General features: G+C 44.3%; 1 protein-coding gene across 4 annotated transcripts in view; it reads left to right on the top strand.

The window, feature by feature from the left end:
• PIEZO1 (piezo type mechanosensitive ion channel component 1 (Er blood group)) overlaps positions 1 to 26,617 on the top strand; it is a 742,509-nt gene that overhangs the window by 541,881 nt on the left and 174,011 nt on the right. For all 4 annotated transcript variants that reach the window (XM_069215849.1, XM_069215848.1, XM_069215845.1 and 1 more), the window contains one exon: positions 20,076 to 20,165. In XM_069215849.1, the coding sequence (XP_069071950.1) occupies positions 20,076 to 20,165 (90 nt within the window). The remainder of the gene's footprint in view (positions 1 to 20,075; positions 20,166 to 26,617) is intronic.

Below are 26,617 nucleotides of genomic sequence, written 5' to 3'. Positions count from 1 at the left end.
ATTCCCTAATGCCTCTCCCTTTACTCTTCTCCTGTCCAAAGACATGTACTCTGCGTATATGCCTTTAAATGTCTGAGGATGATGGCGCTCCATTGCAGCTCTCACTGTGATCACTTGACATAGCTCTCCGCTACTTCTCGTACTTATAACTGCACTTCAGTAACACTCAAAAAAGAAAATTAATTGTTTCAAAATATCTGGAATACATTTTACAATTTTCTTTTCAAGCTCAGAGGGGAATTATTAAATATGTTTTTTGGAAAATGTGCAGCAATGTACAGTTTAATTTTTGGTGATTTTGGCTTGTTGGATAATATGATTTTTAGTGTCTAATAACGCATCCCATGTATATTTAGATGTGGGCCAAATAGCAATTCAATGTCACTCTCTGACTCACACACACACACAAAGTAGTTATCAATTTGTTTGCCGTTTTCAATGGGAACCAAACTTTGTTTAATTTATATTTACCTTCTGTGCAAACAGTGTCTATGTAAAGTATATTAATTCTAACTGGGAGACACACCCAGGGTGTTTCTTTATTTACAGTGACTGATTCCAATAAATATTTATGTATTTCGAAGACTGCATTGCCTGCAGAATGGTAGAATGTACTTTTACCAGAATTTGTGAGTGGGAGCATAGAATTTTGTGTGTAATACGCCCCGGTTACTACAGATGGGTGCAACACATTCTTCCATTTAACAAACCTACTGATGAGATGTTTATCATGCTTGGGGAGTCTTAGGAGCCGTCTATCACTCTCAAGCTATTTTTTTAAACTTTAGACAATATTATCAAGCCCCTTCATAATCCTTCCAAATACTGCAGAAAAATGGTCAGCTGTTCAATTCTGAAGGTTTATAAACCTAATAGAGAGTGTTTTGGAAAGTTACATGCCTACATAAATAGTGCATAGATGTAATACGCTTATACACTACATTTCTTGTGTTGTAAGTTGCTATGCTTGTGGGGTATAATGGAATGCCTGTCCTGTCTTGGCTCAGATTGTCGACTCATTTTACAAAATCTATTTCTAGCTGCCAAATTTCCAATCACAGCTTTCCTTTTTAATCAAACTGTCTCCTTGTGTGTCAGTTCTCATCTGTCAACTTTCAAAGTGTTTTAAATCTGGTTTCATGCTGAATTGTGTGCTGTGTAAGAGCTGTGGTATGATGAATCTGCAGGGACTGTCCTGTTAAACATATTTCTTTTCTGGGTTCGATAGCTCAGTGCACTGATGCAGCCAGTGCAGGCATTTGTGTTTATTACAATTTCCACTGGTTCTAATCCTGGTGTGTATTCTCAGCCTTTCCTTCTCCTAAGAAAGATGAAATGAGTTCCATTGATTTGGGTAACAATCAATCTGTTATGTATGCTCTGTTAACACTTTTGAAAATGATCAGGTTTCTTACTGATTTATTGTTGCCATTAGCCAAGGCTTCATCAAGAGCGCCATTGTAGGCATCCCTTTTTGCAAATTGTTGCAGCTTTTTGTTTGTTTTTGGGATGAAATCTGAATCTAATCGGACATCTTGTTTATCTGAATCTGTGCCCCACAAGAATATTCCATGTAAGTGGCTTCAGTGTATGCTTACTGAAATGCTTGAAGGGTTACGGAACGATCCTTTATTGTCTACACTAGTACATTTGTAGTATTGCCCAGAAAACATATGGTCATTTGACTATATTCTGCTTTCCATTGTTCATTCGGATATTTTATAACATATTCAAAACATGCATCTCTGCTTATCGATGAAAAGTCAAGTTCTATGTATTGTATAAAGCGTGCAATGCAAGGTAAAATGCACAGACCTGGTGAAGTGTGAAGCACAAAGAAGCTGATTAATCACTGTACAAATAAGTCCTCTCTCTCCAGCACATAAGTATACAGCAAAGAAGAACACTACTAATGAGTACTGTCTCTCTGCTGTCCCTGCCCAATAAAACATATCTTTAAAGTCTTACAATAGAGTGAATCTTCTTAGAAGGAGCTTTTCCATCCAGGTACAGTAGCACAGCACACCAAGAGTTGGCAGCAGGAAGTAGTAGTTTTATCTCACGCCCACATGCTTCCATTCAGGAAGGAAAGTGAAAACGGCAGAGCTGCTGGTGGTTTGGAATTTGGACAGAAGATTCATGTCGAGGTGGTATTGGCACTTAGGGAACGTGCCTCTCAAAGCACAGAGAATTTGCAATTTAGCAATAGTACTCTCATGAATACGTGCAATCCACATACAAAGAGCAGCCATGTACTAATTGATTCTTAATTATTCATTCTGACTTTCTATATTTATTTTAGTGTTTCATAGTTACTCGCCATCCCCCTTTATCGTTACTTTGGAGCAGGAAATGAAAGCAGGGCCCAAAAATAAACTCTTCCGTTAGGTGATGTAGGAAACTGGCTATCTATGTAGTGTACCAATGTAAAGGGACACTATGAAGATAGTTCAGGCAACCCTTATTGGTTTACAGGGGTTAACAAAAAAATCCCACATGCTCTCTTATGTGGTAGTGTGGGTGAGCATTTTAGGCTTATCAGAGGGTAGTGCTAAGCATTTGTTGAACACACACAGTCAATAAATAAGACACACTCAAGAAGAAACTCAAAACCAATGGTTAGAATAATATAGTTACTTTTAAATAATGTTTCAACCCCAGAATAACTTCAAAGAAGGTACGTACTGTTGCAGTGTATCCGATTTTTGCAAGTATGTAACAATTTTACTCGTGCTTTTATGCAGTAAATTATTGAAAGTACTTTTACTGCAGTCTGGTCTTTGGGGGACCCCTGTAGATTGTAGAGTACTAAAGGGCAAGGTCACTAAAAACATTAGTAGTACAGTTTTTATCTGCCCTTCGGAATCCGGGTGAAGTGGTGCTGTTCACTTGCCTTGCGGACTGCACGGTTGGCATATAGGGGAGGCCACCTGGGAAAAGGCTGCAGAGGGGGACTTGGGAACAAGTCTGGGAGCTCCCAATGGGGGGGTCAGTAGGTGGCAGTCTTGGGAGTAGGGGAACTCCATCAGCTGCCATGGGCCGAGGTCATGGAGCTCGGGTGCAACTGGTTTTGGTCATTGAGTGCTCCTGCGTCAAGGTGCCCCACAGTTCTTGGGTGGACCTGCAAGAAGGGAACAAAACAGGGCACCTGGACCATTCTGGGTGTTGTCTCCTGCATTGCTGATGTCCACGATGGCTGGTCTTTGGTTTCGGTGTTGGAGTCTGGATTGGCCTACAAACAAGAGTTGGTTGCTGCCCCAGGTATCGATGCAGAATGGCTCTGGTGGGTCCTGGCCTCTTCTCACTTGGTGGGAAGACCGATCTGACCTTGTGGAGTATGGTGACCTCTTTCTAGGTGGCTGCTGCAGGACCCGTTGGTCAGCAGAACAGTGAGCCAGACATTATGGTTAGTGCCTGTTGGGTGCAGAGAAGTGGGCCCTTCACTTCACGGGAGATACTGACGGCTTGTTAAAGTGCTGGAGGCCCTCTGAGGCTTTTTGAGGATGCACAGCTGCAGGACGAGTCAGGTTGTCGTGATTATCAGGACAGGAGCAGGTAGGCAGGCAGGGTTTTGCACCAAAGTCCACTAGCAGTCTGCATTATTCACTTCTTCTGCTTTTCTTGGTCCTTCTTTTGTCAGGCAAATCTGCTCTTCTTGTGAAAGAGGGACACCCATATACTTAATTTAGGGGTGTTTAGTGGAGTGTAGGGTAGTAGCCAATGGGCTACTTACTCCTGGGGTGACTACACCCCTTATATGACCACTGCCTGTGGAGAGTTGCTATAACCCTGTCCCAGAATTGCTTATTCCACCAAGAACAAGATGGTGGAACCCTTCCTTTGTGGAGCACCTCAGGATGCCCACTTTAGGGATCTGACTAGCATGGTAGTGCAAAATGCGTACTTGCATAGCTAATCTCCTGCCTGTCCTGCTGCCAAATGAGCCTCACGGCGGGGGAAGGGGTGGCAACTCCCAAGCCTGGAAGAAGCTGGGGTGGCATATCAAAGGCAGCAGGGACTTTGAAGTTGCTGGTCTTGGAATGCAAATTCACTAGCCATCCTGCTGGAGTAGGTGAGAACACCTTCTTCCACAGCAGGCATGGTTTCTGGTCTCTTGAGAGCATGACCTCTCATCTCCAGGGGGTCAGAAACTCATCTGTGGTAGCAGGCTGGTCGATACCAGTCAGCCAGCACACTAAGAGTCTGGTAGGTTTCAGGGGGCACCTCTAAGTTACCCACTGTGTGCATGCCACAATAAACCCAAGTCAGTCTGGATTTATTAAGACAAGGTGTTCGATATCAAACATCATAGGTTTCAGTGAAGCCATTATGTATCTGGGTAACTTGTGATGATGAGTGTCCAGTACATAACTCAAGATGGATTACCTGTTCACTTGCAATATCTAATAACCAAGCTACACATCACAGTGGCATATCTGCTCATGCAGCTATGTCCTCATATCAAATATAATGCACCCTGCCTTACGGCTGTATGGCCTGGAGCAGGGGTGACCTACATATACTTAGCTGCAGTGATTGGGGCATGGCACACAGTGAGTGTGCCATGTCATGTTTTCTTTCATGGCTTGCACAATGACACACAGTCTGCAATGGCAGGCTGTTTGCAGTTTTTAGAGAGGCCTCTAGGGTGGCACAATACATGCTTGCAGCCCTTAGGGGACCCTCTCTAGTACTTAGGCCCTAGATACCAGGGGTACAATTTACTAGGGACATTCAGTGGTACTAGAGTGTTTGCTAAGTGTACACAATTTGGATATTTTACCTCATTTTAGGGAAAGAGCATTGGGGACCTGTTTAGCAGGAACCCATTGCACCTCAGTCGAAAAACCTCAGTACCAGTGAGCAAAAAGTGGGGGTGTTCATCTCCAAATGGGACACTTTCCTACAGGTGAAAAGTTGGAAAGGATCAAAAAGTAACAATTCACAACCTGAGGAGCTGGTGTAGAAGATATCTTGAACTTGAGAAACAGGAACCCCAGTTCTTTATAGAAAGTGAGCAGCTTGTCTCAGGAAGGCTTACTTAAATAGAGATATTTTAAACTTTTTTCAAAGATGTCCAATTTCCAAAGCTCAGTCTTAAGGTAATTCCAGAGACATGACCCCAGTTCCTTGATGGTATCACCAGTGTGTTTTGTTGCATTTCTTCTAACAGATGGATCGAATAGTTCTGGGTCCAAGAGAATGTATATAATGTCAGCAACCTTTCAAACCACTGTGAAGTTTGAAATTAGTGTAGAGAATTTTGAATTTAATTATTTGTTGTACTGTGAGACATGGGTGTTTTCATAGAAGGTGTGACTTGATCCATCTTTTGTAGATTCATATTTTGTGATTTTTTGTTTTTGTTTGTATAAAGTGTATTTCCCTAGGACCTTTTAAGGGCTCCTATATATAAATATATATATATATATATATGTTCGATGGCATGTGTAGCTGCAGATACACATGCTGGGCACATCCCGCCATCTGGTGTTGGGCTCGGAGTTTTACAAGTTGTTTTTCTTCGAAGAAGTCTTTTTCGAGTCACGAGACCGAGGGACTCCTCCCATTTCGACTCCATTGCTCATGGGCGTCGACTCCATCTTAGATTGGTTTTTTTCCGCCATCGGGTTCGGACGTGTTCCTTTTCGCTCCGTGTTTCGGGACGGAAAGTTAGTTAGAATCTTGGAAAAAACGTCGGTATTGTTTGCGTTCGGTATCGGGTTAGTTACAACAGATCAACACCGAATTTTGAAGAGCTCCGGTGGCCCTTCGGGGTTTTTTCGATCCCCCGTCGGGGCCTGGTCGGCCCGGCCACGTGCGACTTCAAGGCTGATGGAACGGACCCCGTTCCGCTTCTGTCCAAAATGCCATAACAAGTATCCGTATACGGATCAGCATTTGGTCTGTAACTTGTGCTTGTCCCCAGAGCACAAGGAAGATACTTGTGAGGCCTGTCGAGCGTTTCGGTCCAGAAAGACGAAGAGACCGAAGAGCCAGAAGATTGCAGATGGCGTCGACGCCGACAGGACAAGAGCTTTTCGAGGAAGAAGAGGAAGCTTTCTCTATCCAAGAGTCGGACTCGGAAGAGCTCGAGGCCGAAGAAATGCCGAAAACCGTGAGTAAGACGTCGAAACATAAGACTCACGAGAAGTCAACAAAAGCCCAGGGGACGCCACCGCCAACAGGCCATGGCTTAACCCAAAAAATAGGTGACCGAGCCAAGGCACCGAAAAAGGGCATGCTGGTGTCGAAGTCATCCGACTCCGGTCGAGATACCGCCACACAGCAATCTCAGACCCGAGACATCGGCTCCGAGAAATTTCGGCACCGTGACAGCGGCACCGAACAAATTCGGCACCGAGAAACCTCCACGCCGAAAATTACAAAGGTTTCTTCGGAGCCTAAAAAGACGTCCGAAAAAGTTTCGGTTCCGAAACATCCAGCCTCGGAGCCAAAAACAGGTTCCTATACAGAGGAACAAGGATTGTCCTCCCAAATGCAAAAACATAGATTTGGAGAGGAACTTCAAGCTGTAGAGCCAGACTATACTCAAAGGAGGCTCCACATTCATCAAGACACAGGGAGGATAACCACTCTTCCCCCAATTAAAATAAAAAGAAAACTTGCCTTTAAAAAAAAGGACAAGGAGCCACAGGCAAAGGTGGCAAAGAGAACAACTCCACCACCGTCTCCACCACCATCAGTGCACACATCACCAGTAGCAACTCCTCCACTGATGCACACCCCGACTCATACTACAATGAGTCAAGATGATCCCGATGCATGGGACCTTTACGATGCTCCAGTATCGGACAACAGCCCAGACTCGTACCCTGCCAGGCCGTCCCCTCCTGAGGACAGTACATCTTACACACAGGTGAAAGGGCAGCTGCTTTCCATAACGTCACCTTGCATTCCGATCCAATTGAGGATGACTTTTTGTTTAAGACGCTATCCTCCACTCATAGCCAATACCAAAGACTACCTATGCTCCCAGGAAGCCTAAAACATTCAAAAAAATCTTTCAGGATCCTGTTAAAGGCCGAGCCATAACTCCAAGGGTGGAGAAAAAGTACAAGCCACCGCCAACAGATCCTGTTTATATTACAACCCAGTTAACACCAGACTCAATAGTTGTCGGGCAGCTCGTAAGAGAGCAAACTCTCATACCTCGGGGGACGCACCACCTCCAGACAAAGAGAGTCGCAAATTTGATGCTGCGGGCAAAAGGGTTGCAGCACAAGCAGCAAACCAATGGCGCATTGCCAATTCACAAGCACTTTTGGCAAGATATGATAGAGCTCACTGGGATGAGATGCAACATTTGATAGAACACTTACCCAAGGAGTTCCAAAAAAGAGCACAACAAGTGGTGGAAGAAGGACAAAGTATCTCTAATAATCAGATACGGTCTTCAATGGATGCAGCAGATACGGCTGCAAGGACAGTAAATACTGCAATAACAATAAGAAGGCATGCATGGCTGCGCACGTCCGGTTTCAAGCCGGAAATTCAACAAGCCGTGCTAAATATGCCATTTAATGAACAGCAGTTGTTTGGGCCGGAAGTCGACACTGCTATTGATAAACTCAAAAAAGACACTGATACAGCAAAAGCCATGGGCGCACTCTACTCCCCGAAGAGCAGAGGCACATTTCGCAAAACACCTTTTAGGGGAGGGTTTCGAGGACAACCTACAGAAACCACAACATCACAAACAAGGCCCACTTACCAAAGCCAATATCAGCGGGGAAGTTTTCGGGGGCAATATGGAGGGGGACAATTCCCAAAAAATAGAGGAAAATTCCAAAGCCCCAAAAGTCCTCAAAATAAGCAGTGACTTACAAGTCACACATCCCCATCACATAACACCTGTGGGGGGAAGACTAAGCCAATTTTACAAACATTGGGAGGAGATAACAACAGATACTTGGGTACTAGCAATTATCCAGCATGGTTATTGCATAGAATTTCGCGAATTCCCTCCAACAGTCCCACCGAAAACAAACAGTATGTCAAAACAACATATAAATCTTCTAGGATTAGAAGTTCAAGCATTGCTCCAAAAAGAGGCAATAGAATTAGTACCAAAACAGGAACTAAACACAGGAGTTTACTCACTGTACTTTCTGATACCCAAGAAAGACAAAACTCTAAGACCTATACTAGATCTCAGAATATTAAATACATACATCAAGTCAGACCACTTTCACATGGTTACATTACAAGAAGTAATCCCACTGCTCAAACAACAAGACTACATGACAACACTGGATCTAAAGGATGCATATTTCCATATACCAATACATACTTCACACAGAAAGTATCTAAGGTTTGTATTCCAAGGGATACATTACCAATTCAAAGTGTTGCCATTCGGAATAACGACTGCGCCAAGAGTTTTTACAAAATGTCTAGCAGTAGTAGCTGCACATATCAGAAGGCAGCAAATACATGTGTTCCCGTACCTAAACGATTGGTTAATCAAAACCAACACGCAAATACAGTGTTCACAACACACAAATTATGTCATAGAAACCCTACACAAACTAGGTTTCTCAATCAATTACTCAAAGTCACACCTTCTGCCGTGTCAAACACAGCAATACCTAGGAGCAACAATCAACACAGTAAAAGGAATTGCCACTCCAAGTCCACAAAGAGTCCAAACATTCCACAATGTAATACAAGCCATTTGTCCAAACCAAAAGATACAGGTCAAATTAGTAATGAAACTCCTAGGCATGATGTCCTCATGCATAGCCATTGTCCCAAACGCAAGGTTGCACATGCGACCCTTACAACAGTGCCTAGCATCACAGTGGTCACAGGCACAGGGTCAACTTCTAGATCTGGTGTTGATAGACCGCCAAACATACATCTCGCTTCAATGGTGGAACGGTATAAATTTAAACCAAGGGCGGCCTTTTCAAGACCCAGTGCCACAATATGTAATAACGACAGATGCATCCATGACAGGGTGGGGAGCACACCTCAATCAGCACAGCATCCAAGGACAATGGGACATTCAGCAAAGACAGTTTCATATAAACCACTTAGAACTGTTAGCTGTGTTTCTAGCGCTCAAAGCATTTCAACCCATAATAACTTACAAATACACTCTTGTCAAAACAGACAACATGACAACAATGTATTACCTAAACAAACAGGGAGGAACACACTCGACACAGTTGTGTCTCCTAACACAAAAAATATGGCATTGGGCGATTCACAACCACATTCGCCTAATAGCACAATTTATTCCAGGGATTCAGAATCAGTTAGCAGACAATCTCTCTCGGGATCACCAACAGATCCACGAATGGGAAATTCACCCCCAAATACTAAACACTTACTTCAGAATGTGGGGAACGCCACAAATAGATCTATTTGCAACAAAAGAAAACTCAAAATGCCAAAACTTCGCATCCAGGTACCCACAACATCAGTCTCAGGGCAATGCACTATGGATGAACTGGTCAGGGATATTTGCGTATGCTTTTCCCCCTCTCCCACTTCTTCCATATCTAGTAAACAAGTTGAGTCAAAACAAACTCAAACTCATACTAATAGCACCAACATGGGCAAGGCAACCTTGGTACACAACACTACTAGACCTATCAGTAGTACCTCATGTCAAACTGACAAACAGACCAGATCTGTTAACACAACACAAACAACAGATCAGACATCCAAATCCAGCATCGCTGAATCTAGCAATTTGGCTCCTGAAATCCTAGAATTCGGGCACTTAGACCTCACACAGGAATGTATGGAGGTCATAAAACAAGCTAGAAAACCTACCACTAGACACTGCTATGCAAATAAGTGGAAAAGATTTGTTTATTACTGCCATAATAATCAAATTCAACCTTTACACGCATCTGCAAAAGAAATAGTAGGATACTTACTACATTTTCAAAAATCTAAACTAGCTTTCTCTTCCATTAAAATACATCTTACGGCAATTTCAGCTTACCTGCAAATTACGCACTCAACTTCATTGTTTAGGATACCAGTCATAAAAGCGTTTATGGAAGGCCTAAAGAGAATTATACCACCAAGAACACCACCAGTTCCTTCATGGGACCTCAACATTGTCTTAACACGACTCATGGGTCCACCTTTTGAGCCCATGCACTCTTGTGAAATGCAATACTTAACGTGGAAAGTAGCATTTTTAATTGCCATCACATCTCTAAGAAGAGTGAGTGAAATTCAAGCATTTACCATTCAAGAACCATTTATTCAAATACACAAGAATAAAGTTGTTCTACGGACCAATCCTAAATTTTTACCAAAAGTAATCTCACCGTTCCACTTGAATCAAACGGTAGAGTTACCAGTGTTCTTCCCACAGCCAGATTCTGTAGCTGAAAGAGCACTACATACATTAGACATCAAAAGAGCACTAATGTACTACATTGACAGAACAAAACTAATTTGAAAGACAAAACAACAATTTATCGCCTTTCAAAAACCTCATACAGGAAATCCAATTTCAAAACAAGGCATTGCTAGATGGATAGTTAAGTGCATTCAAACCTGCTATCTTAAAGCTAAAAGAGAACTGCCTATTACACCAAAGGCACACTCAACCAGAAAGAAGGGTGCTACCATGGCCTTTCTAGGAAATATTCCAATGAACGAAATATGTAAGGCAGCAACATGGTCTACGCCTCATACATTTACCAAGCACTACTGTGTAGATGTGTTAACTGCACAACAAGCAACAGTAGGTCAAGCTGTACTAAGAACATTATTTCAAACTACTTCAACTCCTACAGGCTGAACCACCGCTTTTGGGGAGATAACTGCTTACTAGTCTATGCACAGCATGTGTATCTGCAGCTACACATGCCATCGAACGGAAAATGTCACTTACCCAGTGTACATCTGTTCGTGGCATTAGTCGCTGCAGATTCACATGCGCCCACCCGCCTCCCCGGGAGCCTGTAGCCGTTTAGAAGTAGATCTTAAACATTTGTACATTTGTAAATATATTACTTGAAACTTCATTATGTACATACGCATTCACTCCATTGCATGGGCACTATTACTAGCATACACAACTCCTACCTCACCCTCTGCGGGGAAAACAATCTAAGATGGAGTCGACGCCCATGCGCAATGGAGTCGAAATGGGAGGAGTCCCTCGGTCTCGTGACTCGAAAAAGACTTCTTCGAAGAAAAACAACTTGTAACACTCCGAGCCCAACACCAGATGGCGGGATGTGCACAGCATGTGAATCTGCAGCGACTAATGCCACGAACAGATGTACACTGGGTAAGTGACATTTTCCATATATATATATATATATATATATATATATATATATATATATATAACGTTGCCACAGATTAAGTGCGAGAGGAAACGTATTCTTTAAATTCTTCCTGCTGATTGGAGCACAGGAAGGAGAAGGCTTCTTTAAGCACAATGATTTGAAAAAAAAGACAAGGTCAATGTCTAACTAGATTCCTGAATTGTGACTTGCTAGGCCTTGCTGTCTCGATGTAAACAGAACAGCTGCTTGTGTGTGTGTAGTGGGAATGTATCCCAGATTCTAAAAAAAAATCAACCCATATCACTCCTCGCACTTGCTGCTAAGGTTCTGGAAGGACAGCTAGCAAAACAACTATATCTTTTTGAAAACTAACAAATTAGTTGCTGACTTACAATCTTGTTTTGTCCAGCCCACAGTACTTTGTTAGTGCTGCTGTCTGTATTAGATGATCTAAGACTCAGCTGGATTATGGTCAACTGAATGCCTTTCTCTTGTTTGATCTTTCTGTTGCCTCAATACGGTTGACCATTCCATCCTATTAGACTGTGTCAAGGCATTAGACATTACTAGTATTTATGGACAGGTGGATTAAATCCTTCCTTTATGATTGGTATGAGGCAGTAAGATTAGACGTCTTTAAATCATTCCTCTTCCCCCACTTAACATATACCCTGGCCATTAGCAAAGTGTTTAGTTAACCGTAGCATGAAAGCTTATATATACGATCACAGTACTCTGTTTTTACTTGCCTTGATCACAATCCTGCCCCACTTAGTGAATTCCAGAAAACAATGTGCTTTATTTGGCAATACAATAAGTGGAGAGCATCCCTACACTAAATACTGACAAGAATGAAGTATTAATAGTCAGTGGTCACAGTGACACCTGGTTTGATTCTTACTGGCCCAGCAAATTAGATACTATTCCGGTCAACTATGTGAAGAGCCCCAGAGCCAAGTTTGACTACCAGCCATCACTAGATGCTCAAATATCAGCAGCAGTTTCTTTATGATCATACCACATAAAGGTTCCTAGAAAGATTATTCCTTATCTTTCCCTAGAAGACAAAACATATGGCACTATGCACCTTTACTGGCTCACAATTAGACTGCGTAAACAAACTGCACCTGGGGCTAACTTACAACATGGTCTTCGTGATCCGCTACAAAAAAGTGAGATTGGTGAAGGCCACCCCACACCTTGCCCAAGCAAGTCCCTTATCACAAAATCTTCACTGATCCTTGATTAGAAAAAGGATCAATTTTAAGACAATGTGCCTAGCATGTAAGGGCATTTTTAATGCACTTAGAATTCTACTGGCCTAAACGAGGTTTGCACTCCCCAGGGACCAATTAATTGATTCCACAAATTTAAAGATGGTGGTTGTGTTCTTCACTAAGTTATGGAATACTTTTGCAACCTATCTGGATCCCATAGAGTCTCTATAGGACGTTGTAAAACCTGACTCTGTAGGCAGGCATTTTTGTGACAGCTCTTTATGGAAAATTCGCCCTAATATTTAACCTATAAAAGAAGGCCAGCACCTAGAGCCCATATGATAACAGCGTGTTCTGCATCAACATAACATTGTACACAATATTTTCTACCCATGATCCAGTCTGCTCACCAGCATTGCCATACTTCATCTATCATTCCACACTCTTTGGCATCCAGTCAGCTTATCCAGTATTAGATATTTCATAAATTCACATGCTTGATTCATCCCCGTCGTCGAAGTGCAAGTCCCACGGTACCTTAAAAAAGCAGTAAGTAAGAATATCCATTGGCTATAATGCCAGCAAACTCAAACATATAGCCTATCCATCTCCTTTTGTAAAAAAAAAAAAAAAAAACTTGCCTTATGATCAATCTGGCGCCAGCGCCCTCTAGAATATTCGCAAAAGAGTGTCATTCCCTCAGATTTTTTACCGCATGTTGTGTGAAGAGAGTCTCCCTGAGCTCTGCTCATTTTTTTTTCCTGTCAGAACAGCTTTCTATCTTGAAAAATGTCTGATACTTTCAAGAAGGACCTTTTCCGCCCTTGTAAGACCTGTGGCAAGAAAAGGCTCCATGTGGATGATCCACGTAAGGAGTGTCTGAACTGCCTGCATCCCAAGCATCAGGTGAAAGACTGCAAAATATGCTGCACCTCTGCTAAAACTCTAAGAGAAGGTAGACTTCTAATATGGTTACAGGCAAAATCCTGTACTTCAGGTGAGGAGAGTGACTTAGAGTCAAGGCCTCATAAAAGTTCTAGATCTTTTGACCTGGGGCAGGCTGAGGAAGGCGAGAAACACCACAAAACACAACAAAAAGACTCTTCCAAAACCTTATCAGGGTCAGCCTCCTCCCAGCCATCTTCTCCACGTCGCAAGAAGGAGCTCTGTCAACATTCTCCTTCCTCAGAGCCATCCAAAAAAAAAAAAAGGTACCACTTAAATGGAAGTCGACAATGATGACCACCACCACAGTTACCATCGCCACCGTCTCATTAACAAGACCCTTGTTGACTATGACAACATCAACGTTGGTTCTGAACGCTGCTATCTCATCAATTCGGGTGAGTGAAAAGAAACATCCATTGATGGAGCCGTTGGCGAAATTGCCTCCACCACCAACAACTCAATCGTCAATGAAGAAAACCTCAAAAAAGCCTTCGTCGGTGAGGGCCTCGTCGATGAGGGCATCGTCGACGGAAACAATTCAATCGACAAAGACAGTCGACGACACCGTAGATGAGACCATCGATGGGACAGTTAACGACAGCACCATCGACGATAGCCCCACCGATGAGACCATAGTCATTGATGCCTTTAACAACACCACCATTGTCAACAATACCATCAACAACGGCAGCACTCGTCCCTACCATGCAAGAGAATGTGGTCCCCATTCCTGATAGATCACTTGACGATCAAGTAACAGTCAAGATCACAACAACTTCAAGATCTGCCTTACATCCCAGAGATACAGCCCCTAGTAAATTAACATCATTATTGCCTAGCCACCTGCTGGACTGGGAAGAGTCGGAAGACGAAGGGCCTTTTGTGGATGCACACAGCCCATCACAGTTGCATGTAAAATATCAAGAGGATGATGTTTAATGCAAACAATCTTACTATCCGCATCAAAGGTGTTATTATGAGCCATTGCATCAGCAGAGAGAGACAGTACAAATGCCGGCTTCCTTTATTCAGAACTTGCAGGCCATGCTCCAAGACTATAAAAGGAGATTTCCAACTACAGCTGAGGAGCAGCCGCAACAACCTTCCACCCAGGCTACACCAAGGAATATGCCTCCACCTCTGGCAACTCCCAGGTTCACACCTGAGTCAACAATAGCTGCTCCCCCCAGGGAGGACTTCTCCTCTTTGGAATATGAAAGGGAAGAAGGAGAAATTCTTACTCCTCAACATCCTAACGATGAATGGGATGACTATTTAGCCACCATCACTGCCACCTCTTCATCCATCAGATTCTCCTCCGGAGGATGTAGGAGGTTTCCATAATCTAATAGATAGAGGCGCCACTCGTTTCCATTTACCAACATCTGTTTCTCATTCAGAATGTTTCCTCCATGATTTTAAAGAACAAGCAAGAAAATCAGTGTGGGCAATCCCCATCATAGACTTTATCTGGAGTGAAGGTAAAAAAATTATGAAAAATCCAGCCACAGTCACGTCAGTACCACCTAAACTGGATAAAAAGTATAAGGCCATAGACGACTCTCCAACCTGTTTAACAGGGCGCCCAAAACCATATTCTGTCATCTCAGGCTACCCGCCAGACAAGGAAGGCAGAGGTCTGGACAATGTAGGCAAGAGGTTTTCATCCATGGCTGCCATTACTGTGCGTGCTGCCAACACCCTGGATAATTGACGTCGCTATGACCGTCAAATGTGGTCTGAAGTAATTGCTTGTATCGATCTCATCCCAGAAGACAAACAACCAGAGGCCCGAAAGATATTACAGGAAGGGGAGTGCACATCAGCAGAAATAACCGACTGTGCCATGGACACAGCTTCCACAGGTTTCCGATAGTTATCGAGAGCAGCGGTGTTGCACTGCCAAGGATGGTTAAAGGCGACATCTTTCAGGCCCGAAGTACAATCCAGAATACTAGACATGGCCTTTGATGGTGAAACCCTGTTTGGGAAACGCATAGATGACGATTACTAGCCATCAAGACGGATACAGAGACTGCTCGTTCTCTGGGTACTTTACAGTATAAGAAGCAGCCCTTTCGGGGAGCCAGAGGTAGAGGTTTCTCGTCATTTTGAGGCACCTACCATCGACAATACTAACAGTCACAGTACAGACCAGCTTACCAACAGTCTTATCAACAGCCATCTACAGCAGCCTACATCAGGCAAGATAGAAGACAAAAACAGACCTCACAAACCCGGGATCAAATCGGTAAACAATGATCCTCCTCGGGTGCTGGCTGCAATTCTGTGCTTTCCACAATCCAATCCAAAGGGGGCAAACATCTCAAATTATCAACAGTTTTGGGAAAGAATAACATCCGACAAATGGGTGCTGGATATAATGGCTCAAGGTCATACGCTAGAATTTGTACAGAAACCACCAAACCTTCCTCCTGGGAGATTGCATTCACTTCATCTTCACCTGCTTAAAGCTAGAAGTATTTCAAATGCTCTCCAAAGGTGCGATAGAAGAGGCCCCTGTTCGCCAGAGAGGCCTATATTTTTATTCTGTTTTTTCTCATAAGAAAAAAGTCAGGGGAATGGAGACCGATCCTAGACCTCAGACAACTAAACATTTCTGAGGAAACAATCCTTCCGTATGATCACCCTGTTGGATATCCTTCACCTGCTCAACAGCGGAGATTACATGACATCGTTGGATACCTCTGCTTCACTGTAGCCGGTGCCCATTATCAATTTAACGTTCTTCCGTTTGGACTAAAGTCAGCGCCAAGAATCTTCTCAAAGTTTCTCGTGCCTGTGGCAGCTACTCTCCGCAACAAATGCTTTCAAATTTTCCCATATTTAGACAATTGGCTAATAAGGGCACCAACCCCACAGCAGGCCTCCAAAGCCACCAACGCCTGCCTAGCATTATTTCACAATTTAGGTCTGACAGTAAACCACTGAAAATCATCTACTCGTCCAACACGCAAGATGGTCTTTTTGGGTACAGAACTTGACACAGACAAGAACAAGGCTTATCGTTCAATGGAAATATAACAAAAAGTGTCCAATATGGCCTCCGCGATCTGGAAAAGTCATGAGAACATTACAAGAGGAATTGCAACTGCAATGGATTCAGTCTCAAAAAATCTTTGAAGATTTAATCAATATCACAACAAAGATGGTGGAAACCCTGTGATGGTGGACCCAAAACAGCCACATCTCTCAAGGATTGAGCATCCTAACTCCAATGCCAGATTTCATAATAACAACGGACGCTTCTCTGGAAGGCTAAGGAGGTCATTTGCAAGGCGTGCATTCAGGGGAAAGGGTCCAACTCTCACAAGAAAATGCACATAAATCTATTAGAATTAAAGGCGATATCTCAAAGTCTGAAAGCGTTCCTCCCTTGGATTTCAGGATCCTCAGTGTTGATCCATTCCGATAACACAGCAAGCATGTACTTCGTCAACAAACAGGGTGGAACACGATCTCTGTCCCTCTCAAGAGAAGCACAAGCTCGATGGGAATAGCTCACTGTCCACAACATTTCTGTGAGAGCGGAACACGTTCTGGGGTTCAACAACACCCTGGCAGACTCTCACAGCAGGATGGACGACAGTTGCCATGAATGGGAGCTCAATCAGAAGCAACTGGACAATATCTTTCAATGCTGGGGACGGCCAACCTTAGATCTCTTTGCAACCAATGAGAACACCAAATGGCAATTTGATGTCAGTCGATACCCACTATCGGGGTCATGGGAGAATGCTCTTTCGATGCGAATGTCCAGGATCTTTGCATACGCTTCCCCCCCCCCTTCCCATTGATCCCCAGACATCTCAAGAAGATGAAATCAGTGGGTTGCAGGCTCATACTCATAGCACCCAAGTGGCCCAGACAGTATTGGTACACAGAGCTCATTCTCCTGTTGGTGGCCAATCCCTTACAACTTCCCAACAAGCACAACCTTCTAACGAAGAGACAAGGTCAGATATTTCATCCAGAAACAGCCTCTCTCCAATTGCACGCATGGCTCCTGAGTTCCATGAATTCCAGGGTATGAACATTGACGAAGAATGAAAAGTAATTCTGTCCAGAGTGAGAGCGGACAGTACAAACAAGGCTTACAGGCTCAAGTGGCAAAGGTTTTGTATCTGGTACCAACAAAACAATATACATCCTTTGAAGTTTCTACCAGAGAAAATTATATCATACCTCCTTGTTCTATCCAAACCTGGGCTCAGACATGCCTCAGTTAAGTTCCACCAGGCAGCTATATCCTCATAAATACGCTCTGCAAATGCACCATCCCTTGGGTCATCCAGGCTCATAAAACAATTTATGAAAGGTCTGTTTCTCACTTTTCCTTCGGTGCGACCATCTCCTCCTCAATGGCATCTAAACATTGTCCTTTTGCATTTAATGAAAGCTTCGTTTGAGCCCATACACAGAGCGGATCTGAAGTATCTCACATGGAAAGTGGCAACCCTCCTTGCACTTACATCCACTAGGAGAGTCAGTGATATACAAGCCTTTACCCTCAAGTAAACATTCCTCACTTTCTCAGACGACTTTGTTCTTCTCACAACAAATCCAAAATACATTCCTAAAGTGCCTTCAACTTTTCACCTAAACAAACCAGTGATACTGACAACTTTCTTCCCGAATCCATCAACTGTGTCAAAAAAAACTCTCTGCACACTGGAAATCAAACGATGTTTGAAGTTTTACCTTCAGCGTAGTAAATAACTCTGCAAGACAGACCAACTTCTGGTCTGTTACGGCAAGGTCGTCAGGGTACAGGAGTTACTAAAGCAACAACAGCCCAATGGATTGCATCCACCATTCAGTTTTGTCACACAAAAGCTGAAAAACCACTAACCAGCCGACCTAAAGCACAATCTACAAGAGCAATTTCAACATTGGCTGCTGTGTTTCAAGGCATCGCCTTAGACAAGATATGTCAAGTTGCAACATGGAAGACTACTCATTCTTTCGCGCAGCATTATTGTTTGGAATCGACACAATGAACCGATTCAGTCGTGGGGCAAAATGCTCGCACCCACCATCCACTACAGACATAACCGTTATTGTGAGTACTGTTAGCAATTCAGATTCAAGCATGTGAATTTATGAAAGATTCACTACTGGATAAGAAAGGTTACTTACCTGTAACTACGGTTATCGAGTATTGGAATCTTTCATAAATTCACATGCGACCCACCCTCCTCCCCTTTGAGGGTCACCTTCCTTTTTCAATACATACTATTCAACCTAGTGCTAGAAAGTCTGAGGGAATGAGCCTCTTTTGGGAATATTCTAGAGGGTGCTGGCGCCTGATTTGGTCATAAGTCATTTTTGGTTCTTTTTTACAAAAGGACATGGATAGGCTATATGTTTGAGTTTGCTACCATTATAGCCTATGGATATTCTTACTTACTGCTTTTTTAAGATAACGTGGGACTCCCACTGCGACGACTGGGATGATTCAAGCAAGTGAATATATGAAAGATACCAATACTGGATAACTGTAGTTACAGGTAAGTAACTTGTTTTCTTTCTCTGCCTGTCTAAACCATGTGTCATTATAAGACTCTTCTCCACCTATGCATTCACCAAAAACTGATGTACACTGTGTGCAAATGTAGATGTGATAAAAATGACTACCTTTTACTTGCTCTTTTCTGTTGTAAATCTATATGTGGACCTGACTAGTCCTAAGGTGTTTTCCACCAGCCAGTCCTCACCACATCTTTAGCACTTCCAATTTAAAAGTATTCACAAAAACATTTTGAGTATGACCCCTTAAATAAACGTAATTTTTTTGCCTGCAGTAATAATTTTGCATTATGAATTTTGCAGTATATAAACGTGAATTAGACAAAAGAAAGTGTATAATTCAAACTTAAAGTTAATGCCAGTGAGGAATTTTGTTCTTATTTTTATTTCAATATAAAGTATTAAATTTGTATGCGATCGCATCCTTGGAGGGAATATTTGTATTGCAGTCAACACTGTGATACTAAAAATTCAAACTAGAATGTTTCAAATTTAATATTGGTGAAAATTATCTACATGGATTTTCTTTACACTGGGTGAAAGAGTTGTCTGTTAAACCTAGGAGACTGAAACTGATTATATCGTAGGTTTTAAAAATCTCAATTCACTGACTTTAAAATAACGTTTTCAAAAACATTCAGTACAGAATTCCTATTGTTTCTGTCCAGGTCATCCAATGCTACCAGTTTATTTTGTCCCATTAGCAAAAGGTATTCTGAGAGGAGCCCTTCCCCAGAGGCATTAATAGGGATTAATCACCAAGGTTAGCACACATGGATAATATCACCTTTAATATTTATTTTAGTGGTTACAGGGTATGGTTAATTTATTCTTATAAGACTACTGACTTACTATATTTTGTAATGACCCTTCACAAGAGTTTTGTTCAGTGGTGATGTTCCTTGTTAAATAGTTATGGTTTTATTTTTTAAAGGAATAGTATTTAACTATGTTTCTCTTGTATAGTGAGTGAAGGGAAGCATTAGTGAATTTAATTCAACATTATTGTGCCCTTCATAGGTGGCACCATTCTGATGCTTTTGTGCTTTCTCTCTGATATATTTTGCAGAGGTTTTGAGCTCTTCAGAGCCAGCATGGTGAAGAGCATGAATTTTCACAGAGAGACAGAGAAACGGTCCCTCTTGCAGCTGAAACGACAGTGAGTACCATATCACTTTGGCTAAAAACCCTTCAAATAGCATCCCATCTGAGGATTTCTTACCATTTCTGGGGTGATCACATGTAATTGCCGACCAGCAGAAAGATCTTGTTGCCTCTTTGATACAACCTCCAAAAATCATCAGGCACTTCTCTGGGTTTGTTGTTTAATCCATTGGATTTAATTTTAGCATTGCTGGGTAAGAATGAAATAGCTAGTCATTTTTATTTTTTATTTTAGGCAGGGCACCATTTAAAATTGTGTTTCTCCACTGGATGAACCTTTGAGTTCCTTGCAATAACGGGCATGCAATTATATTCCATTAGGAATGCTCTGTAGACTTTTTGCACATTGTACCTTATATTCGCTGATAGTGCTATGTCTGTGTAGGAAGTTGGCTCTGTATGTGCTATTTCAAAGTAAGGAATAGCATGCACAGAGTCCAAGGGTTCCCCTTAGAGGTAAAATAGTGGTAAAAATAGATAATACTAATGCTCTATTTTGTGGTAGTGTGGTCGAGCAGTAGGCTTATCCAAGGAGTAGTGTTAAGCATTTGTTGTACATACACATAGACAATAAATGAGGTACACACACTCAGAGACAAATCCAGCCAATAGGTTTTTATATAGAAAAATATCTTTTCTTAGTTTATTTTAAGAACCACAGGTTCAAATTCTACATGTAATATCTCATTCGAAAGGTATTGCAGGTAAGTACTTTAGGAACTTCAAATCATCAAAATTGCATGTATACTTTTCAAGTTATTCACAAATAGCTGTTTTAAAAGTGGACACTTAGTGCAATTTTCACAGTTCCTAGGGGAGGTAAGTATTTGTTAGTTTTACCAGGTAAGTAAGACACTTACAGGGTTCAGTTCTTGGTCCAAGGTAGCCCACCGTTGGGGGTTCAGAGCAACCCCAAAGTCACCACACCAGCAGCTCAGGGCCGGTCAGGTGCAGAGTTCAAAGTGGTGCCCAAAACACATAGGCTAGAATGGAGAGAAGGGGGTGCCCCGGTTCCGGTCTGCTTGCAGGTAAGTACCCGCGTCTTCGGAGGGCAGACCAGGGGGGTTTTGTAGGGCACCGGGGGGGGACACAAGCCCACACAGAAATTTCACCCTCAGCAGCGCGGGGGCGGCCGGGTGCAGTGTAGAAACAAGCGTCGGGTTTGTAATGGAAGTCAATGGGAGATCTAGGGATCTCTTCAGCGCTGCAGGCAGGCAAGGGGGGGGTTCCTCGGGGAAACCTCCACTTGGGCAAGGGAGAGGGACTCCTGGGGGTCACTCCTCCAGTGAAAGTCCGGTCCTTCAGGTCCTGGGGGCTGCGGGTGCAGGGTCTCTCCCAGGTGTCGGGACTTTGGTTTCAAAGAGTCGCGGTCAGGGGAAGCCTCGGGATTCCCTCTGCAGGCGGCGCTGTGGGGACTCAGGGGGGACAGGTTTTTGTACTCACAGTCTTAGAGTAGTCCGGGGGTCCCTCCTGAGGTGTTGGATCGCCACCAACCGAGTCGGGGTCGCCGGGTGCAGTGTTGCAAGTCTCACGCCTTTTGCGGGGAGCTTGCAGGGTTCTTTAAAGCTGCTGGAAACAAAGTTGCAGCTTTTCTTTGGAGCAGGTCCGCTGTCCTCGGGAGTTTCTTGTCTTTTCGAAGCAGGGGCAGTCCTCAGAGGATGTCGAGGTCGCTGGTCCCTTTGGAAGGCGTCGCTGGAGCAGGATCTTTGGAAGGCAGGAGACAGGCCGGTGAGTTTCTGGAGCCAAGGCAGTTGTCGTCTTCTGGTCTTCCTCTGCAGGGGTTTTTCAGCTAGGCAGTCCTTCTTCTTGTAGTTGCAGGAATCTAATTTTCTAGGGTTCAGGGTAGCCCTTAAATACTAAATTTAAGGGCGTGTTTAGGTCTGGGGGGTTAGTAGCCAATGGCTACTAGCCCTGAGGGTGGGTACACCCTCTTTGTGCCTCCTCCCAAGGGGAGGGGGTCACAATCCTAACCCTATTGGGGGAATCCTCCATCTGCAAGATGGAGGATTTCTAAAAGTCAGAGTCACCTCAGCTCAGGACACCTTAGGGGCTGTCCTGACTGGCCAGTGACTCCTCCTTGTTTTTCTCATTATTTTCTCCGGCCTTGCCGCCAAAAGTGGGGCCTGGCCGGAGGGGGCGGGCAACTCCACTAGCTGGAGTGTCCTGCTGGGTTGGCACAAAGGAGGTGAGCCTTTGAGGCTCACCGCCAGGTGTGACAATTCCTGCCTGGGGGAGGTGTTAGCATCTCCACCCAGTGCAGGCTTTGTTACTGGCCTCAGAGTGACAAAGGCACTCTCCCCATGGGGCCAGCAACATGTCTCGGTTTGTGGCAGGCTGCTAAAACTAGTCAGCCTACACAGATAGTCGGTTAAGTTTCAGGGGGCACCTCTAAGGTGCCCTCTGTGGTGTATTTTACAATAAAATGTACACTGGCATCAGTGTGCATTTATTGTGCTGAGAAGTTTGATACCAAACTTCCCAGTTTTCAGTGTAGCCATTATGGTGCTGTGGAGTTCGTGTTTGACAGACTCCCAGACCATATACTCTTATGGCTACCCTGCACTTACAATGTCTAAGGTTTTGTTTAGACACTGTAGGGGTACCATGCTCATGCACTGGTACCCTCACCTATGGTATAGTGCACCCTGCCTTAGGGCTGTAAGGCCTGCTAGAGGGGTGTCTTACCTATACTGCATAGGCAGTGAGAGGCTGGCATGGCACCCTGAGGGGAGTGCCATGTCGACTTACTCGTTTTGTCCTCACTAGCACACACAAGCTGGCAAGCAGTGTGTCTGTGCTGAGTGAGAGGTCTCCAGGGTGGCATAAGACATGCTGCATCCCTTAGAGACCTTCCTTGGCATCAGGGCCCTTGGTACTAGAAGTACCAGTTACAAGGGACTTATCTGGATGCCAGGGTCTGCCAATTGTGGATACAAAAGTACAGGTTAGGGAAAGAACACTGGTGCTGGGGCCTGGTTAGCAGGCCTCAGCACACTTTCAATTGTAAACATAGCATCAGCAAAGGCAAAAAGTCAGGGGGCAACCATGCCAAGGAGGCATTTCCTTACACAACCCCCCCCCAAACGAAAGAGGATGAGACTAACCTTTCCCAAGAGAGTCTTCATTTTCTAAGTGGAAGAACCTGGAAAGGCCATCTGCATTGGCATGGGCAGTCCCAGGTCTGTGTTCCACTATAAAGTCCATTCCCTGTAGGGAGATGGACCACCTCAACAGTTTAGGATTTTCACCTTTCATTTGCATCAGCCATTTGAGAGGTCTGTGGTCGGTTTGAACTAGGAAGTGAGTCCCAAAGAGGTATGGTCTCAGCTTCTTCAGGGACCAAACCACAGCAAAGGCCTCCCTCTCAATGGCACTCCAACGCTGCTCCCTGGGGAGTAACCTCCTGCTAATGAAAGCAACAGGCTGGTCAAGGCCATCATCATTTGTTTGGGACAAAACTGCCCCTATCCCATGTTCAGAGGCATCAGTCTGCACAATGAACTGCTTAGAATAATCTGGAGCTTTGAGAACTGGTGCTGAGCACATTGCTTGTTTCAGGGTGTCAAAGGCCTGTTGGCAGTCCACAGTCCAGTTCACTTTCTTGGGCATTTTCTTGGAGGTGAGCTCAGTGAGGGCTGTCACAATGGATCCATATCCCTTCACAAACCTCCTGTAGTACCCAGTCAAGCCAAGGAATGCCCTGACTTGAGTCTGGGTTTTTGGAGCTACCCAGTCCAGAATAGTCTGGATCTTGGGTTGGAGTGGCTGAACTTGGCCTCCACCTACAAGGTGTCCCAAATAAACCACAGTTCCCTGCCCTATCTGGCATTTGGATGCCTTGATAGAGAGGCCTGCAGATTGCAGAGCCTTCAAAACCTTCCTCAGGTGGACCAGGTGATCCTGCCAGGTGGAGCTAAAGACAGCAATATCATCAAGATAAGCTGTGCTAAAGGACTCCAAGCCAGCAAGGACTTGATTCACCAACCTTTGGAAGGTGGCAGGGGCATTCTTTAAACCAAAGGGCATAACAGTAAACTGATAATGCCCATCAGGTGTGGAGAATGCTGTCTTTTCTTTTGCTCCAGGTGCCATTTTTATTTGCCAGTACCCTGCTGTCAAGTCAAAGGTACTTAGAAATTTGGCAGCACCTAATTTGTCAATGAGCTCATCAGCTCTTGGAATTGGATGGGCATCTGTCTTGGTGACAGAGTTGAGCCCTCTGTAGTCCACACAAAACCTCATCTCTTTCTTTCCATCTTTGGTGTGAGGTTTGGGGACTAAGACCACTGGGCTAGCCCAGGGGCTGTCAGAGCGCTCAACCACTCCCAATTCCAGCATCTTGTGGACTTCCATCTTGATGCTTTCCTTAACATGGTCAGACTGTCTGAAGATTTTGTTCTTGACAGGCATGCTGTCTCCTGTGTCCACATCATGGGTACACAGGTGTGTCTGACCAGGGGTTAGGGAGAAAAGCTCAGGAAACTGTTGTAGGACTCTCCTACAATCAGCCTGCTGTTGGCCAGAGAGGGTGTCTGAGTAGATCACTCCATCTACTGTGCCATCTTTTGGGTCTGATGACAGAAGATCAGGGAGAGGTTCACTCTCTGCCTCCTGATCCTCATCTGTTACCATTAACAGATTCACATCAGCCCTGTCATGGAAGAGCTTAAGGCGGTTCACATGGATCACCCTCTTGGGGCTCCTGCTTGTGCCCAGGTCCACCAGGTAGGTGACCTGACTCTTCCTCTCTAGCACTGGGTAAGGGCCACTCCATTTGTCCTGGAGTGCCCTGGGAGCCACAGGCTCCAGAACCCAGACTTTCTGCCCTGGTTGGAACTCAACCAGTGCAGCCTTTTGGTCATACCAAAACTTCTGGAGTTGTTGGCTGGCCTCAAGGTTTTTGGTTGCCTTTTCCATGTACTCTGCCATTCTAGAGCGAAGGCCAAGTACATAGTCCACTATGTCCTGTTTAGGCTCATGGAGAGGTCTCTCCCAGCCTTCTTTAACAAGGGCAAGTGGTCCCCTTACAGGATGACCAAACAGAAGTTCAAAGGGTGAGAACCCTACTCCCTTCTGTGGTACCTCCCTGTAAGCGAAAAGCAGACATGGCAGGAGGACATCCCATCTCCTTTTGAGTTTTTCTGGGAGCCCCATGATCATGCCCTTTAATGTCTTGTTGAATCTCTCAACTAAGCCATTAGTTTGTGGATGGTAAGGTGTAGTGAATTTATAAGTCACTCCACACTCATTCCACATGTGCTTTAGGTATGCTGACATGAAGTTGGTACCTCTGTCAGACACCACCTCCTTAGGGAAACCCACTCTGGTAAAGATACCAATGAGGGCCTTGGCTACTGCAGGGGCAGTAGTCGACCTAAGGGGAATAGCTTCAGGATACCTGGTAGCATGATCCACTACTACCAGGATATACATATTTCCTGAGGCTGTGGGAGGTTCTAGTGGACCAACTATGTCCACACCCACTCTTTCAAAGGGCACCCCCACCACTGGAAGTGGAATGAGGGGGGCCTTTGGATGCCCACCTGTCTTACCACTGGCTTGACAGGTGGGGCAGGAGAGGCAAAACTCCTTAACCATGTTGGACATATTGGGCCAGTAGAAGTGGTTGACTAACCTCTCCCACGTCTTGGTTTGTCCCAAATGTCCAGCAAGGGGAATGTCATGGGCCAATGTTAGGATGAACTCCCTGAACAGCTGAGGCACTACCACTCTCCTAGTGGCACCAGGTTTGGGGTCTCTGGCCTCAGTGTACAGGAGCCCATCTTCCCAATAGACCCTATGTGTTCCATTTTTCTTGCCTTTGGACTCTTCAGCAGCTTGCTGCCTAAGGCCTTCAAGAGAGGGACAGGTTTCTTGTCCCTTACACAGCTCCTCCCTTGAGGGTCCCCCTGGGCCTAAGAGCTCAACCTGATAAGGTTCAAGCTCCAAAGGCTCAGTTCCCTCAGAGGGCAGAACTTCTTCCTGAGAAGAGAGGTTCCCTTTCTTTTGCTGTGTTGCAGTTGGTTTCCCAACTGACTTTCCTGTTCTCTTGGTAGGCTGGGCCATTTTTCCAGACTCCAGCTCTACTTTTTCACCCTGTGCCTTGCACTGTGCTCTTGTTTTCACACACACCAGTTCAGGGATACCCAGCATTGCTGCATGGGTTTTTAGCTCTACCTCAGCCCATGCTGAGGACTCCAGGTCATTTCCAAGCAGACAGTCCACTGGGATATTTGAGGAGACCACCACCTGTTTCAGGCCATTGACCCCTCCCCATTCTAAAGTAACCATTGCCATGGGATGTACTTTTCTCTGATTGTCAGCGTTGGTGACTGTGTAAGTTTTTCCAGTCAGGTATTGGCCAGGGGAAACCAGTTTCTCTGTCACCATGGTGACACTGGCACCTGTATCCCTCAGGCCCTCTACACTTGTCCCATTAATAAAGAG

The sequence above is a fragment of the Pleurodeles waltl genome, chromosome 12 (assembly GCF_031143425.1).
Source record: "Pleurodeles waltl isolate 20211129_DDA chromosome 12, aPleWal1.hap1.20221129, whole genome shotgun sequence".
In the NCBI taxonomy this organism is placed as follows: Eukaryota; Metazoa; Chordata; class Amphibia; order Caudata; family Salamandridae; genus Pleurodeles; species Pleurodeles waltl.
The sequence above is the reverse complement of the archived record's forward strand: the minus strand, read 5'-3'. Positions and strand labels throughout refer to the sequence as shown.